The following is a 17,332-nucleotide window of genomic DNA, read 5'->3' as shown; positions in this document are numbered from 1 at the left end:
GTTATTCAAAGGAAATACAAAATTCTTTTGGGTTTCTAAAGGCTTGTATTTTTTTTTAAGGGGTGTGTGTCTGTGTGTGTGGATATGTGCACATGAGTGCAGGTACCTGAGGAAGCCAGAAGAGGGCATTGGATCCCCCGGAGCTGGAGTGGTTGTGAGCCCCTTGATGTGGGTTCTGGGAACTGATCTTGGGACCTCTGGAAGAGCAGTGCACACTCTTAACCATGGGGCCGTTTCTCCAGCCCACCCTTTGAATTTCTTACAAGGGAATAAAGAGTAAGAACAGATACTCAAGCAGTTTACTATTTTATTTTAAAGTTACTTTCCTACTGAAGAAAAATCGGAAACAGATGAACACTTGGGCAAGCAGTCTGGCAAACTGGGTAAGTAGTGGTTCTTACGGAAAACTTTTCTTTGTTTCTTTCCTTCCTTCCCTCTTTCTTTCTTTCTTTCTTCCTTTTTTTTTTTTTTTTCTAGTGACAGCACATTCTTTTTGGGGGGCCTGGATAAGATAGGGTTTCCCGCCGGGCGGTGGTGGCACACGCCTTTAATCCCAGCACTCGGGAGGCAGAGCCAGGCGGATCTCTGTGAGTTCAAGGCCAGCCTGGGCTACCAAGTGAGTCCCAGGAAAGGCACAAAGCTACACAGAGAAACTCTGTCTTGAAGAAAAAAAAAAAAAAAGATAGGGTTTCCCTATGTAGCCTTGGCTGTCCTGGAACTCTGTAGACCAGGCTGGCCTCAAACTCACAGAGATCCACCTGGCTCTGCCTCCCGAGTGCTGGGATTAAAGATGTGCGCCACCACCTCCCGGCCTACTGTTGTCTTTTATTTTTTTTTTTTTTTTTGGTTTTTCGAGACAGGGTTTCTCTGTGTAGCTTTGTGCCTTTCCTGGAACTCGCTTTGGAGACCAGGCTGGCCTCGAACTCACAAAGATCCACCTGGCTCTGCCTCCCGAGTGCTGGGATTAAAGGCGTGCGCCACCACCGCCCGGCCTACTGTTGTCTTTTTAACATTGACTTATATTTCTTTTATGAGTATTAATGTTTCGCCTGCATGAATGTATGTGACTGGTACTCACAGAGGTCAGAGGTGTTGGATCCCATGGAGCTAGAGTTACAGATGGTTGTAAGCTGCCATGTGGGTGCTGAGAACTGAACCCAGGCCATCTGCAAGAGCAGCAAGGGCTCTTAACTGCAGAGCCATCTTTCCAGCCTCTGGGCTGCATTTTTATAGTAGACCATGGGCATATGGTAGGTCCTGAGTGGGTAGGTATATGTTGATTTGTTGATTGAGTGAAATGTAATATTTTTATACATAGATCCAAGAAATGTATATAATTTGATGGACTAATAAAGACTGATGAAAGCCTTAGGCAGAGGAAGAGAAGGAAGAGAATTTCCAGGTATCACATAGCTCAGAGTAATGAGTCCTGATTACAAAATGCTGTTGTAGTAAATTAATTTACCTTTAACAGAATGATTTGGAGCCCAGAACTTAAGGGGCTTGCTGGTGAATTTTAGTTGTTTGATTCTCAGCTCCTTTTCCTAAACAAATGCACCTATTTCTGTAATCAGACCTTTAAAAGGTATTTCTCTCCTCTTTTAGATGAAGATGACTCCTGTTCACTGCTGACAAAGGAGAGCAGCCACAATAGCAGCTTTGAGCTGATTGGCTCCACAATTCCATCCTATCAACCTTGCAACAGACAAACAGGCCGTGGGACCAGTTTTCTCCCTACAGCAGGTGGATTCAGATCCCCTTCCCCTGGGCTGTTTCGAGCCAGTTTGATCAGCTCAGCTTCTAAGGTAAGGTGGTGATAGTTTTCTAATCTCCTCCTCCTTTTACTTCCCACATTGCTAAATAAAGTGTGTCCCAGCCAGCCAACTCCCACCACCTTGGTCCTCAGCTTATGTGTGTTCAGCTTTAAAAATCCACCCCCTTTGTGTATTAGCAAGCGTTCTTCTTGCTTAGAGGTATTTTTCCGTGGGCTCCTTTGACTGTGCACTGTCCTCCTCAACTGTAGTTGCCTGAGAGCAGATGACACAGTGCAAGCAGCAGCTTCTGTTGTTGTCATGACACTGAATGGCATTTGTAAAATGTTTTGCTATTGTTTTTGTTTTGGTGCCAGAGTTCAGGAAAACTGTCTGAGCCTTCACTTCCCATAGAGGATTCCCAGGATCTGTACACCGCCTCCCCAGAGCCTAAGACACTTTTCCTAGGAGCAGGAGACTTCCAGTTCTGTTTAGAAGATGACACTCAGAGCCAACTGTTGGATGCAGATGGGTAGGTAGTTTTGTGTTTCTGTGGGTGGGAATGGGGCTGGGTGCTGCTTAATTCTGTTTAAAAATAAAATGAGCTTCTGTCACTCCATCTGGGCTTTCTCTTCTGAGAAAGAGAAGGTGTGCCGACCAGTAGTCTTATATTCTATGAGTTTGAACAAAGTCTCAGAAAAGAAAATGTAAATCACCTCTTGCTGACATTCCGACCCTCTGATCTTATTTCAAACACATAGATATTGTAAGTGCTTTCTCTGTTCATTTCTCTGTTCTGATTGTGGGGTGAGATTGGGATATAACACCCATCCCTAGAAGCCAACCTTTGTACCTTACCTTTTTTTTTTTTTTTGGTTTTTCGAGACAGGGTTTCTCTGTGTAGCTTTGCGCCTTTCCTGGAACTCACTTGGTAGCCCAGGCTGGCCTCGAACTCACAGAGATCCGCCTGGCTCTGCCTCCCAAGTGCTGGGATTAAAGGCGTGCGCCACCACCGCCCGGCTATGTACCTTACCTTTTGACAAAACTTCCCTACCCTCTTTCGGTTAGCATGAGGCTAACGTTTGGATCTTGTTTTCTGGGGTGAGGCGCAGTGTGCTGGTCACTTTTCTCATCACTCTGATAACCCTGACAAACAACCCAAAGAGGGAAAGGGACTTGTGCCTTATGGTTCCAGGGGACACCATGTGTCACGGCAGGTCAGTCACGGTGACTGGAGCAGAAGGCACTGGGCACGCGGCCGCCACAGTCAGGAAGAGGAAAGCAACAGGCGCTTCCGTTCAGCTCCTTTTCTCTTTTTCAGTCAGGCCAGGACCCCAGCCCATGCCACCCACAGTCAGGGTGGGTCTCCTACCTCAGTTAACCTAATCTAAATGATCCCTTGAAGACAGGTTTGTTTCCATGGTGATTCTAAGCTCCATCAAGTTGAAATTCACAATTCACATCAACTTCTTTTTTGCTTTTCTTTTTATAGTTTTTTCAAAATTACATTTTGTTTATCCTGTGTGTGTATACGTGTGAGCACATATGTGCCACAGTACACGTGAGAAGATCATAGGACAACTTGCTGCCGTTGGCTCCCTCCACCATGTGGATCCTGGGGATTGAACTCGTATCATCAGGCTTGGCAGCAAGCACCTTTATCCACTCAGCCATCTTGCTGGTTGTGTTCAGCTTCTAACCCTAGTGTTGGAAATCAGACAGTTTTTACCTGAAGTTTTGCCTCTTCTCTGGGTAATTTCTGACACTTCATTGTGCTTGTAGATTTTTAAACATTAGAAATCACCGGAATCGATATCAAGCTTTGAAGCCTCAGTTGCCCCTGGCCAGTATGGATGAGAACGCCATGGATGCCAACATGGATGAGCTGCTGGATTTGTGTACTGGACAGTTTACATCTCAGTCTGAAGAGAAATGTCCACCTAGGAAGAATAACAAAAAAGAAGACATGGAGGAACTTCTGAATCTTTGCTCAGGCAAATTTCCTTCTCAAGGTAAATATTCAGTGAAAGTTTCCGGCTTACCACAGCCAGATAGCTTACATCAGCATCCCTGAAAGGAATCCCTTGCCCCTCGAAGTGAGTGCATAGAAAACAGGCATGGATGGAATTCACTCTTAGTTCTTCACTTTTATAGCTCTTCCTTTCTTAGAATGACAGTGTCAACTAAGAAATGCTTTAGCTTTGGCCCAAGTTAACCTGTATACAAAAACAGTATTACCATCTGATCCAGCAACTCCACTTAGGTTCAAAAGAAGTGTAAGTGGTAGGTGTGGTAGCCTATAATCTCAGCACTAGGAAGACTGAGGCAGGAGGATTGTGAATTCATCTGATATATAGTAAATGTTGCATGCTGGAATAGGATGTAGGCTCTGTGAGGTAATTGGGTGTTTGTTTTGTTCATTACTGTCTTCCTGTGGCTACCTTCCTACACAGAAAGTAGGAGGATTTGCTGAAAGAATGGATAGTGAACTTTTCAACATTTTATCTAAAACCTGAACTGAGCTGGCCGGTCTTTAGATGGCCAGGGAGAGTAAAGGTGTCATCTCCTTCCTCACTGATCTTTCCTCGTTGAGGTAGACGCCTCCCCTGTGGCTCCACTGGAGCTGAGCAAGCAGGAGAAGGAGAGCAGCACGGATGACCCCATGGAAGAGGCACTTGCTCTTTGCTCTGGCTCTTTCCTGACAGACAGGTGAGTCCCAAAGACTGGTGGGAACTTGGGAAGATAAAACCCTAGGATCTGATTCTCCGGGTTCAGCGATAAACTAAATAACTCTGGGAAGGAAAATCAGAGATATTGCCTCACATCCATTAGAATGATTACAGTTTTATATAAACAACTAAGTATCAGTGAAGGTAAGAAAAATCTCTATTTACCATTGGTGAGCTGCTAGAAAAAACAGTATTACCATCTGATCCAGCAACTCCTCTTAGGTTCAAAAGAAGTGTAAGTGGTAGGTGTGGTAGCCTATAATCTCAGCACTAGGAAGACTGAGGCTGGAGGATTGTGAATTCCAGACCAGCCTAGCGTAGACATTGAAATTCTATCTCAAAGGAGAGAGAGACACACACAGACTTAAAAGTAAAGATTCAAGTGGGCAGGTGTGGTGGTATGCACCTATAACTCTAGCACTTAGGTGGTGAAGGGAGTAGGATCAGGAGTTCAAGGTCATCTTCAGCTGTATAGAGAGCTCCAGGCCACGTGAGTGACATGGGAAAGACCTACCTGCAAACCAGAAAGCCTGGTGTGTGTGTGCCTGACCCAATATTCAGGAAGCAGGAGCAAGAGAACCAGAAGTTAGGGCCAGGTAAATGGCTCAGTGGGTAAGGTTTTTTGTCTTCAAGCCTAAAGACCTGAGTTCAGTCCCTGGTGTCTACCATGGTAGGAGAGAACTGACTCCCACAATTGTCCTCTGAACTCTATATATGCAGGCAATGGCATGCACACAGTTACAGATGCACACGGTGGTGCATGCACACACATTAAATAAGTAAATGTATAAATAAATAAAGGCAAAAAAGTTTAAGGCTAGCCTCAGCTACATGAATTTCTTTCTCATAAATAAATGAATAAAATAGGTTTTTATACTTTGTGTTTAATATTATTTGATAATAGCCAAAATGAAGAGGAATTGCAGTGGCCCGCCATCTTAGTTAAGGTGATTATTACTGTGATAAACACCGTGACAAAAAGCAAACTGGGGAGGAAAGGGTTTATTTGGCTTACACTTCCACCTCGCTGTTCATCGTCAAAGGAAGTCAGGACAGGAACTCAAGTGGGGCAGGATCCTGGAGACAGGAGCTGATGCAGAGGCCATGGGGGATGCTCTATGGTTTGTTCCCTATGGCTTGCTCAGCCTGCTTTCTCAACACCCCTGCCCCACCCCCATCAATCATTCATTTAGAAAATGCCCCTGTAGGTTTGCACACTGCTCTATCTTACGTAGGCATCTTCTCAACTGAGGCTCCCTCCTCTCTGGTGATTATAGCTGTGTCAGGTTGACATCAAACTAGCCAGCACATCTGCTAAATACAATTTATACACATTAAATGGCTTTAAAAAGAAGGAAGTTTGTTTTTGTTGTCTGAGACTAGGTCTTCCTATGCATCCCAGACTGGTCTGGAGTTTAGTGTTAGTTCAGGCTGACTTCAAACCAGTGATCCTTCTGCCTCATCCTCCATGTGTGTACCACCATACCCAGCCCAACAGGAAGGGAATTATGACACATGCCTCACCATGGAGGAACCAGGGAGGTGTTATGCTAGGAGTAAGAACTATTTGTCATAGAAGGAGAGCTACTGTATAAGTCCACTTCTGTATGGTCTTTGGAATAGGCAGTTTTATGTAGACAGGAAGTGGGGAGAGAGGGTGAAGATCTGTCTAACGGATATAGAGTGTTTAGTAACCATTTGACTTTGGAAGCTGCTTATATGACAGTATCAACATACTTGTTTTGTTTTGTTTTTGAGATAGGGTCTCACTGTCTAGCCCTGGATGGCCTGGAACTCACTATATAGACCAGACTAGCCTCAAACTCACAGAGATCTGCCTGCTTCTGACTTCTCAGTGTTCGGATTAAAGATGGGTGCCACCACACCTAGCTCGTATGAATATACTTAAAAATAAACTGTTGGGGTTTTTTTTGTTGTTGTTGTTTGTTTTTTTTTTTTGTTTTGTTTTGTTTTTTTGAGACAGAGTCTCACTGTATGGCTCTGAATGTCCTGGAACTCGCTTTGTAGAAAGGGCTAGCCTCGCCGGGTGGTGTCGCACGCCTTTAATCCCAGCACTAGGGAGGCAGAGGCAGGTAGATCTCTGAGTTCGAGGCCAGCCTGGTCTACAAAGCAAGTTCCAGGAAAGGCACAAAGCTACGCAAAGAAACCCTGTCTCGAAAAACCAAAAAAAAAAAAAAAAAAAAAAAAAAGAAAGAAAGAGGCTGGCCTCAAACTCACAGAGCTCCTCCGGCCTCTACCTCCCAAGTGCTGAGATTAAAGACATGTATCACTATGCCTAAGCATGACTAGACTTTCTAGTGAGCCCATCCTGGGCACCCCTATCTCTGCTTTATGAGGCTGTAATTACAGAAGGTAAAATACCTTGTTTCCTGTTTCTTAAGGAAATTACTGGTGTTGCTAAATGTATTAAATTCTTGACTTAGCTGGCTGCTTGTAGTTCGATTTTAGTAACTTAGTGATTTGTCTTCTAGGGAAGAAGAGGGTGAAGAGGAGGAATTTGGAGATTTTCAGCTTGTTTCAAATGAAAATGAATTTGCTAGTGATGAGGTGAGTGTGGCAGGAACACAGCCAAGCTCCACACGCTGCTTCCCTCAGGTTCCTGCTCTTACATCATCAGTGTTTGCGAACTCTGAGTTGAGCGTCTTACCAGAAGCAATGTCCTATGATGAGGCATGGGGACAGGACTTCACAAATCCTCTTGTTTTTTTTTTGGTTTTGTCTCATGGTACTGGAGCTCAAACCCAGGACCATGTGCCTGTAATCCCACCACTTGGGATTATATGACAAGACCCTGTCTACAAAATAAATAAATTTAAAAACAGGAGAAAGAGCACACAAACTTTTATTTTATGCTCAAAGCACGACAGCATTTACTTCCTGTGGTCCATGTTTTTATTGTGTGCAGCTCTGTGTGTGATGTTCTAACTGCAGGATGAACACAGTGACTCCGGTGATGAAGAGCTGGCCCTCGACCAGGAAGATGATGAAGAAGAGCTCCTAAAGCAGTCGGAGAAGATGAAAAGGCAAATGTAGGTGTTCTGTCCGTTCCTCCTCCTCCTAGACAGTTCTAGGTTGAGGTATAGCTACCATTTTACATAAACTTGCTGGTTTGGTTTTTGCTTTTTGTGGTTACCATAAATTAAACAAATGCTTTGTGGATTCTAGGTGAATGAGATGACGTGACAGGTAAAAGTGCTTCCTGTGCAACCCTGTCTAAGTTCAATCTCTAGACCCCACAGTGAAAGGAGAAAACCACCTCCCGAAAGTTGTCCTGTGCCCTCCACACCTGTGCCACGGCACACAGATGCACACAATTAATAGTGTTTAAAAACCCTTCTATGGCCACTTCTTGAGTACTTAAGTCACATCTGTACTGAATATCTCTTGTTACCTCCCAGACCTGATGACCCTCTCAGTAGTGTTGCTTCTACACTTCTTGTGTCCTAGATGTCCTCTTTGTACTCAGGTGTGGTCTGGCTGTTTGCTGGATGGGTACTACCATCTGTCACCCAAGATGACAAGAGCTGAATCACTTCCTATAACTGAAGGACCTCGTGAATAACTGACATTGCCCATAACTTTGCTCCTATGAATTCCTGTCATTCCTGGTTTTCTTGATTCTTGTCTTGGACAAATGGCCCATTTAATTTTTTTGTTATTTTGTCTTTTTTTTTTTTTTTTTTTCCGGAGCTGAGGACCAAACCCATGGCCTTGCACTTGCTAGGCAAGCACTCTGCCACTGAGCTAAATCCCCAATCCCCCATTTTATTGTTTTATTTTATGGTATTTGTCACTCTGGTCATATTTTAGAGCATTCAGAAAAACTGTATGGAAGCCGGGCATGGTGGTGCATGTCTTTAATCCCAGCACTTGGGAGGCAGAGACAGGTAGATCTCTGTGAATTTGAGGTCAGCCTGGTCTACAGATCAAGTTCCAGGACAGTCAGAGCTACACAGTGAAACCTTGTCTTGGAAAAAAAAATAAAAACAAAAACAGATGGACAGATGGACATATGGACTTACAGGTGGACAGCCAGACAGGTTGGAAGTGTAGCTCAATAGTAGAGCACTGCCTGGTGTGCACAAGGCTCTGGGTTTATTCCCAGCACCATAAACATGAAGGGAGGAAGGGTGAATAGGAAGGAAGAGAGGGAGGGAGGGAAAAAATAAGGTAGTTATTCATATTGATTGGCCAGAATGTTGTGAAAATGTTGATAATGATTTCTTCATAACTTTTTATGCAAATGTTTTTACACAACTGAGATTTAAATAATTTCCCTATGTGTTTAATTTTGCATCTTGACTTTACCTCCTTGTAGCATATCCATGGTTTTTTGGGGGTTTTGTTTTTGGGGGTAGAGGAGGTTAGTTTTTCGAGACAGGGTTTCTCCATGTAGCCTTGGCTGTCCTAGAACTCATCTATAGACCAGGATGGCCTTAAACTCAAAGACCCAACTGCCTCTGGCTGCCAAGTGCTGGGATTAAAGGTGTGTGCTGCCACTACCCAGCTATGACATCACCACTCAGCCTATAGTATTTTATGATTTTAAAGAATTTTCACAAACGTAATTCTAATAAATGTTCGGTAACATATAGCACATGCATGATTTTTGGATCCAGGATGTTTGAGATTTTTGTTGGCTGGTAGAGGTCGCAGTGTGCCATAGCCTGGCAGCTTTCTCTAATCTCGGTAATATGGAAACTCTTTCCTTCCCCAGCAAAGTTTCCTGCTCTCTACCTAGCCTTATCTGGAGGATGACCCTAGGCCTGGAGGCCTGACCTTATCTGAAAGCTCTCTAAACCAGATGCCTGTCTCTAAAACCAGATGCCTGACTCATCTTTAGCTTGACCCTTGGCACAGATCCCTGATAAGAAGACTTCTGCTATAGGACCCTACTGCCATATACTAAGTCCTGTGGTAGGAGTGTGCCACTTAATGCAAATGAGGGTTTTGCCCCCAGGCTCCCCAATCCTATATTCCCTATACTCTGGAATAAAGTTGAGCTGATTCACCGAAGTCTGTCTTCTGGAGGCTGTGCACAAAGCTTTCTGTCACCCCTTCTGTCTCTTTCTCCTCGCCGACTGATGGCCGACAGGCTGAGAGGAAAAGAGGACCCCCACCAGAACATCCTGTTGATCTCTGTTGGATTTATACTGTTGCTTTCAGCCTGTTGTTACATTTTCTCTCTCTTTCTTTCTTTTTTTTTTTTTCTTTTTTGGTTTTTTGAGATAGGGTTTCTCTGTGTAGTTTTGGTGCCTGTCCTGGATCTCACTCTGTAGACCAGGTTGGCCTTGAACTCACAGAGACCTACCTGGCTCTGCCTCCTGAGTGCTGGGATTAAAGGTGTGCGCCACCACCGCCCAGCCCCTTCTATCTTCTATAGACACTGTAAGCATGTGGTACACAGACATACACTTAAGAAAAATACTCATACATATAAAATAATCCAAAAATTTAAAAGGGTTGGTTGGTTTGGTTGGTTGGTTGGTTGGTTTTTCTAAGAGTCAGAACAAGCTGGGAGCTTGTGGGCTAGCTAGCCTGGAGTATCCAATATAGCAGCTGAAATAAAAACCCTGTCTCAACTAGGTGGAAGGCTGTAGAATGGACTCCCACAAGGTGTCCCCAGACCTCTGCGTGAAGACACACAAAATACATTTTAAAAGTTTCTGCCTGTAGGATTATCCATGCTGGGTTAAGTGCCACCTACTTGTGGGAACTTGAGTAAACTGATCTCTCTGAGCGTCATTAAATGATTTCTATACAAACGTCTCTAGTTCCTTTCAGAACTAGTGGCATTTTTAGTGTTGGACTCCTTGGACTTTGATAGTCTCTTTCTTAACTATACAATGGCAGAGGTAATAGTACACGTTCCTAAGATAATAAGATAATGGTAATACCTATAAAGTACAGCTATTAGCACATAGTATAGGTTAAGTGACCAACACTTAAATATCAAAAAATTATTTGAGATGATATCAAAATGTATAAATTTAAGCCTATTATTATTGATGATTCTATGTTCTGCTTTTTTAAATTTATTAATTCTTTGGCTACTTCATACATGTATATGATGCAATCTGCTCACATTCATTCCTCTACCCTCTCACTCTCCCCCCCGCATCCTGACAGTCATCACCCCATCCCCCCTTTACCCCACCAAGCCCATCCTACTCACATCTCTTTGTTTTTGCTTTGTGACTTACTGGATTTAATGAGGGCCACGCACATGGGGCTATCCACTAGAGCATGGATAACTCACAGTGGCTTCCTGCTTTCCTTACTGTATCCACAGTCTGTGTAGATGGCCATTGTCTGATTTCTAATCTTTCAAATTGCTTTCTAGGAGACTGAAGAAATACCTGGAAGATGAGGCAGAGGTGTCGGGAAGTGATGTGGGAAGTGAAGACGAGTATGATGGGGAAGAGATTGACGAATACGAAGAAGACGTCATTGATGAAGTGCTTCCTTCTGATGAGGAACTGGAGAGTCAGATCAAGAAAATACACATGTTAGTATCCTAACAAACCCTTCTAAGCAGTAGGGCACCTCAAGGTGGCCGTTTTATCAGGCAGGAAGGTCCTGGTATCGAGCACCTTGTTTTTCTGTTGTAGGAAAACCCTGTTGGATGACGATAAGCGACAACTGCGGTTATACCAGGAGAGGTACCTTGCTGACGGGGATCTGCACAGCGATGGGCCTGGACGAACGAGGAAATTCCGGTGGAAACACATAGGTATCTATGTGTGTATATTTGTCTACTTTAAGATGGTAAATGGAAATCACAACTGAACCAGAGATTTAGCTCAGTTGGTAGAGTGCTTACCTAGAATACTGAGGTCCTGGGTTCAAGGCCAGCCTGGTCTACACAGTATTTCAGGACAGTTAGGGCTACACAGAGTAACCCTGTCTCCAAAAAAAAAAAAAAAAAAATCAGAAAAGAGAGATCGAAGCTAGGCATGCCTGTAATCCCAAGATTTGGGAGGTGGAGGGAGAACAATTGGGAGTCAAGATCATCTTTAGCTCCATAACAAGTTCAATGCCAACCTGGCTACCTGCAACCCTTTCTGGGAAAAAACACACACAAACAAAACATGGTAGCCATAGCTGTTTTAAAAGATCCATCGATTTTCTTTTGTGGCTGGGAAAGGTTTATGTCAATGTGCAGCGGCTATAGGCTTGTTTTGTGTCTGTCTGATCACTCTGAGAATCACAAAATGCTAACCCTTACCTCTTTCCTTTAGATGATGCCTCCCAGATGGATCTGTTCCACAGAGACTCTGATGACAATCAGACTGAAGAACAGCTTGACGAGACTGAAGCCAGGTGGAGAAAGGAGCGAATTGAACGAGAGCAGTGGCTTCGGGAACAGGTAGAAAGCATCCGAGAAAATTGCCCGTTTTGACCACGTTTAAGGGGGCAAAGATTCAGCTACTTCACCAGCCATGAGACTTAAGCAACAACATACCTAAGTTTAATCTTGGGGTTTGCTTTTGGTTTGTTTTTTTTGAGACAGGGTTTCTCTGTGTAGTTTTGGTGCCTGTCCTGGATCTCACTCTGTAGACCAGGCTGGCCTCAAACTCGCAGAGATCCGCCTGGCTCTGCCTCCTGAGTGCTGGGATTAAAGGTGTGTGTCACCACTGCCCGGCTAGGGGTTTGCTTTTTTTTTTTGCACTGAAAAGGTTACCATAGTCAACTCTCTAGCTAACTGTCCAATTTAAAAAAAAAAGATATATATATATATTTAAGGCTGAGAGTTGTGTCGCATGCCTTTATCCCAGCTGTTACATGGCAGAGGCAGGTGGATCTCTGTGAATTCCAAGCCAGCCAAAACTTCAGAGACCTTGTCTCAAAAAAATAAATAAAATAATACTTTTGTAAATTATGTGTTTATGAGGTGGGGGAGGTGCATGTAAGTACAGTGTCTGTGGAGGCCAGAAGAAGGCACCAGATCCCCTGGAACTAGAGTTACAGGCAGTTTTGAGCTATTACATGGGTTCTGGGAACTGAACTTGGGTCTTCTAGAGAAGCAGCACATGGCTTTTAACCGCTTAGCCACTTCTAACCATTCAGCCATCTCTCCAGCCCTTTTATATTTTTGATCTAAGGTAGCAAAGGTTGTAAAAAAGAAAACAAATGATGTCTCAGTAACCCAACTTTACACCTCAGCCAATGTTAACTTCTTTTCTAATATATGTAATTTTTTAGATAATTTTTTTTTTGAGGCAGGGTCTCACTATGTATCTCTGGCTGTCCTAGAACTCACTATGTAGATCAGGTTGGCCTCGAATTCACAAAGGTCCACATGCTTCTGCCTCCTGAGTGCTGGGATTAAAGGTGTGAGCCACCGGGCTAGAGAGATGACTCAGAGGTTAAGAGCACTGGCTGTTCTTCCAGAGGACCTGAGTTCAATTCCCAGCAACCACATGGTGGCTCACAACCATCTGTAATGAGATCTGGTGCCCTCTTCTGGCCTATAGGCATATGTGCAGACAGAACACTGTATACATTAAAAAAAAAAAGAGGGGTGAGCCACCATGCCAACCTTTAATTTTATATCATTATTTTATGTATATGGGTATTTTGCCTGCAAGTATGTCTGTGCACCACATGTGTGCCAACAGAGCCCAGAAGAGAGTGTTAGCCTCCCTGCCCTACATTTATGAGCTGCCCTGTGGGTACTGAGAGTTGAACCCAGATCCTCTGGAAGAGCTGCCAGTGCTTTTAGCTACTGAGCCATCTCTCCAGCTCCTGTAAGTTGACTATTTAGGGAAGCTGTAATAAGCATCATCATCATCATCATCATCATCATCATCATCATCATCTTATGTTTTATGAGTTCGTTTTGAAGACAGGCTGGCCTGGAACTCATTATGTATCCCAGACTGGCCTCAACCTCATGGTAATCCTCCTGCCTCAGCTTTTTAAGTGCTGGGTTTTTTATAGGCATGTGCCACCACACCTGGCTAATCCTGTGTGGTCTTCATATTCAGGCTCAACAGGGGAAAATTGCTGCTGACGAAGACGACCTTGGGGAAGACAGTCAGTTTATGATGCTCGCCAAGAAAGCTACAGCCAAGGCACTGCAGAGGAATGGTGAGCTCTGACTTCTCTTTAGGTCTGGCTGCTTGAATTGTCAGTGCCAGAGCTTAGGAGGGGACTCTAGCCTTCAGGGACTATGGCGGCTAATGTAATTCTGTCGTACTGTCTTAAAGGGGCCACCGAGGTAAGGGGAGGCAGAGGTTGGCTCTAAGCTGTTGGTCAGTAGAGTTGTGCTTTGGTTTGTGTTTGGCTTGTCGTAAAGGTTGCTGGTAAATTGTGGCTTGTCTTTGAGTTGCCCAGGGTTTATATGCTCAGGTATTAGAGCTGAGATTGAATATAGGTGTATTGAACGCCATAAATGGACTGTTATGTACTGCTCCTCACTCACCAACTGCTGTTTTTCCTTAAGTTAGTCCTTGTTAATGATTAACTGATAATCTTGACTTCATTGTCTCATCAGTGACACTTGCTATAGTTTTAAGGTCACGAATATAAAATAAACAGTTCTTACATCAGCTTTTAAGTCTTCTTAGCTTGTTTGAATGTAGAGGGAATTCTACCCGGCTTTGCCCAGACACTTCTCTCTTTGTTTTCTTTCCAGCCAGTCGGGCTGTGGTTGTTCAGGAGTCAAAGTCTGTGCCCAGTAATCCTTTTGAAGCCATCAGACCAGGAAGTGCTCACCAGGTTAGTTGGGACCCTGTTAATCTGATGTCACGGTCTCACAGTCTGTAGATCGTGGTGTCACTCAGCGAGGGAAGTGGCCACAGGAAGTGAGAAGGTCTTGCTTAAGGTAGAAAAGCATCCCTTCAGTACAGGCGAGGCAGACAGGGCTAGACTTGCTTCTTTTCAGCATTTGCAGTTTTGTGTCAGGTATCTCTTCTTTCCTCAGCTGAAGATGGGCTCCTTGCTAAACCAGCCCAAGACTGTGCTTCAGAAACTCTCTGCCCTGTCTGACCTCAACCCCAGCGCTCCCCGAAACTCAAGAAACTTTGTCTTTCATACGCTTTCTCCTACCAAGGCCGAGGCAGCAAAGGAATCATCTAAGCCTCAGGTAGGGAATTTAAAAACTGACGTGGTGCTTTCCAAATAGTGTTTATTTGTGGGAGGTTTGTTCTGTTTTGTTTTTTAAGATTTGTTTGTATTTTACTTGCATGTATGTGCATGCACTATGTGTGTGTCTAGTACCTGGGGAGGCCAGAAGAGGGTGCCCGATCCCCTAGAACTGGAATTACAGCTGTAAGTTACCATGTGGGAATGGAGTCTGGTCCTCTGCAAGATAAGCAAATATCTTAACCCCTGGGCCATCTCTCCAGCCTCAGACTTATTTGTTTTAATTTTTAAAATATTTGTGTGTGTGTGTGTGTGTGTGTGTGTGTGTGTGTGTGTGTGTGAGAGAGAGAGAGAGAGAGAGAGAGAGAGAGAGAGAGAGAGAGAGAGAGAGAGAGAGGAAGAGAGACAGACAGACAGGCAGACAGAGAGAGAGACAGACAGACAGACAGACAGAGCTGGTTTAGTGGGCAAGAGGACTTGCTTTGCAGGCATGAGGACTTGAGTCTGAATCCTAGCACCATATAAAATGCAGGCATGGCTGTATGGCTATGACTCTGTAACCCCAACATAGGGCAGAAAAAGGTGGATCCTGGAAGCTCGCTGGCAGCTGAAATGTCAAACTTCCTGTTCAGAGACAGACTCTGTCTTAAAGGCGCAAGGCAGAGAACAATAGAGGAAGATACCAGCATCCTCTGACTCCACATGCATGCACATGGCATGCACAGCATACCCACATGCATATATCATACATACCCAAAAAAGTAAAATAAAATGAAATAAAAAAATTCTGAGCTGGGTGGTGGTGGCGGTGGTGGCAGCAGCGCACACCTTTAATCCCAGCACTTGAGAGGCAGAGGCAGGCGGCTCTCTGTGAGTTCAAGGCCAGCCTGGTCTATAGAGTGAGTTCCAGGACAGGCTCCAAAGCCACACAGAGAAACCCTGTTTCAAAAAAAAAAAAAAGAAAGAAAGAAAGAACTCAGTGAAGATAGGCACTTGTGTGAGTCTTGAGCTGCTGGCCCTGACTCTCTGTTTTTTTCTCTAGGTGAGAAGAAAGGGGCCATCATTAATGATGTCACCATCTCCTAAACGGCTAAAGACAGATAATAGCAGTCCAGGACCAAAGCGAAGCATCTTCAGATACTTGGAAAGCTAACACTATCCAGGATGCCAGCATCTGCTGAAACTGCTCCAAGTAGGTCTGGCCCCTAACGGTGGGACTGGCGTTTGCGCTGATGACCTCTCCTCCGCTGACCATCATGGGCAGAGTTTCCAGTTTCCAGTTCTTGTACCACGCACTCTCGATAGCAGTTTTCTTCCCCAGTGTTATTTCCAGTTCGGCCACTACTCTTATCACTACAGTTTCCAACAGCCACTTACAGAATAATTGAAGCCTCACTTCTGTTAAGCATTTGACATTTTTTCCCAGCAGTTTCCTGGGTTGACGCCACTTTGAAATGAGGTGTTTGGAGGAGGAAGAAAGTGCGGCATTATAGAAAATTACAGAAAGCACTGAAAGCCAGTACTGGGATGACTCCTCCACACCCACGCGACCTGTAACATGGTAACCAGGACCAGTGTGAGTGGCTTAGATGGAGGGCCCAAGAACCACCGACCGACCGGCTGTTGCGTCCGTCTTGTTCCTTCTGTTCCTGTAAGCTTCCAGGCTTCATTTCTAATTAACCTTTACTACCTTTGAAATGAGGACTTAAACCGGTACCTAGTTCATTTTCTGGAGTGTGGGAGGAAGATGAGGTTATACCCAGTGTCTGCCCACACCGGGTAATCTGTGGAAGAGAGACTTTCCCTGGGACTAGATCTCAAAGCATTCGTTTGTGAGCCTCCCCTCTGCTGACCGAAGAAAACCCGACCACTGTTTATTGCATCTCTTGGGCTGAGTTTGTTGTCCTGACCAGTCAGAGAACGTTTCAATAGTTCATCACTAATATTGAGAGCAGACGAGTGGAATTTAATAAGCACGTTGAAGAGAGCTGCCACCGCTCACCCTCCTTGGTCTGCCACTGGGTTTTCAGAAGTATAGACCAATTGTCCCTCTCAGAAGCGAACTCAGTGCTGCTTTGCCAAAACCATCCAGAGGAAAGTTGGCTTTGTGTCGAAAGCTGAGCACAGGAAGTCGGAGGAGATTGTGTCTGTCTTTTATTGAGAGACATAAAACAGCCAATTTAATTGATGAAAACAAGGTGTAGGTTTTCTGTTGATTGCTCGGGGTTTTGTTTTTCTCAGGATGCTGATTTGGAAGGAATATAAATTTGTATATTTGTAATCTTGTAATGGGAGAAATGTGTATAAAACTGTTTTAATGTGTATGTAGGTTTTAAATAAATCTCATTGCCTTGAGGGCAGGGTTTGCTGTCCAGCTAGAGTGCTCATTCCTAGGTCAGTCAGTGCCTAAGTTGAGACAGTATCCCAGGAGGTAACTGTGTCCAGAATAAGAGGGTGCTGCGGCTGCCCTTCACAGGCCTCTGCATCCCTGTGGAGTGATCGGACAACTCACTCAGTGGTCTGAATGCCCGTCATGGGGAGAGCTCACGTATATAATACTTGCCTGTCCTCCGAGTGGCATTTTCCTTAGCTGACCTTGTGTGTACTTTGGTGTTCTCTGGGCCCAAGGTGAAGGGTATTGCTGCTTTCTTTGAGTGTTCTGCACCTAAGCAGGCACTCCCTTAGCCCTGAGCAAAAGAGCCAAGAAACGAGGCCACAGATTTCTCCCTTTTTCCTTCTCCA

General features: G+C 44.5%; 1 protein-coding gene across 1 annotated transcript in view; it reads left to right on the top strand.

Moving 5' to 3' along the window:
* Positions 1–16,964, top strand: part of Clspn (claspin) — a 35,438-nt gene extending 18,474 nt beyond the window's left edge. Inside the window, exons 12-25 of the mRNA XM_052718311.1 lie at positions 319–383; positions 1,606–1,805; positions 2,129–2,283; positions 3,534–3,763; positions 4,349–4,460; positions 6,973–7,048; positions 7,433–7,530; positions 10,845–11,009; positions 11,113–11,234; positions 11,743–11,870; positions 13,492–13,594; positions 14,142–14,224; positions 14,430–14,591; positions 15,633–16,964. Coding sequence (XP_052574271.1) covers positions 319–383; positions 1,606–1,805; positions 2,129–2,283; positions 3,534–3,763; positions 4,349–4,460; positions 6,973–7,048; positions 7,433–7,530; positions 10,845–11,009; positions 11,113–11,234; positions 11,743–11,870; positions 13,492–13,594; positions 14,142–14,224; positions 14,430–14,591; positions 15,633–15,743 — 1,810 coding nt within the window. The 3' untranslated portion in view covers positions 15,744–16,964. The remainder of the gene's footprint in view (positions 1–318; positions 384–1,605; positions 1,806–2,128; positions 2,284–3,533; positions 3,764–4,348; positions 4,461–6,972; positions 7,049–7,432; positions 7,531–10,844; positions 11,010–11,112; positions 11,235–11,742; positions 11,871–13,491; positions 13,595–14,141; positions 14,225–14,429; positions 14,592–15,632) is intronic.
* The last annotated feature ends 368 nt before the right edge of the window (positions 16,965–17,332 follow it).

The sequence above is a fragment of the Peromyscus californicus genome, unplaced genomic scaffold (assembly GCF_007827085.1).
Source record: "Peromyscus californicus insignis strain IS unplaced genomic scaffold, ASM782708v3 Scaffold_5__1_contigs__length_169319896, whole genome shotgun sequence".
Lineage (NCBI taxonomy): Eukaryota > Metazoa > Chordata > Mammalia > Rodentia > Cricetidae > Peromyscus > Peromyscus californicus.
This window is presented reverse-complemented; position numbering and strand designations above follow the sequence as displayed.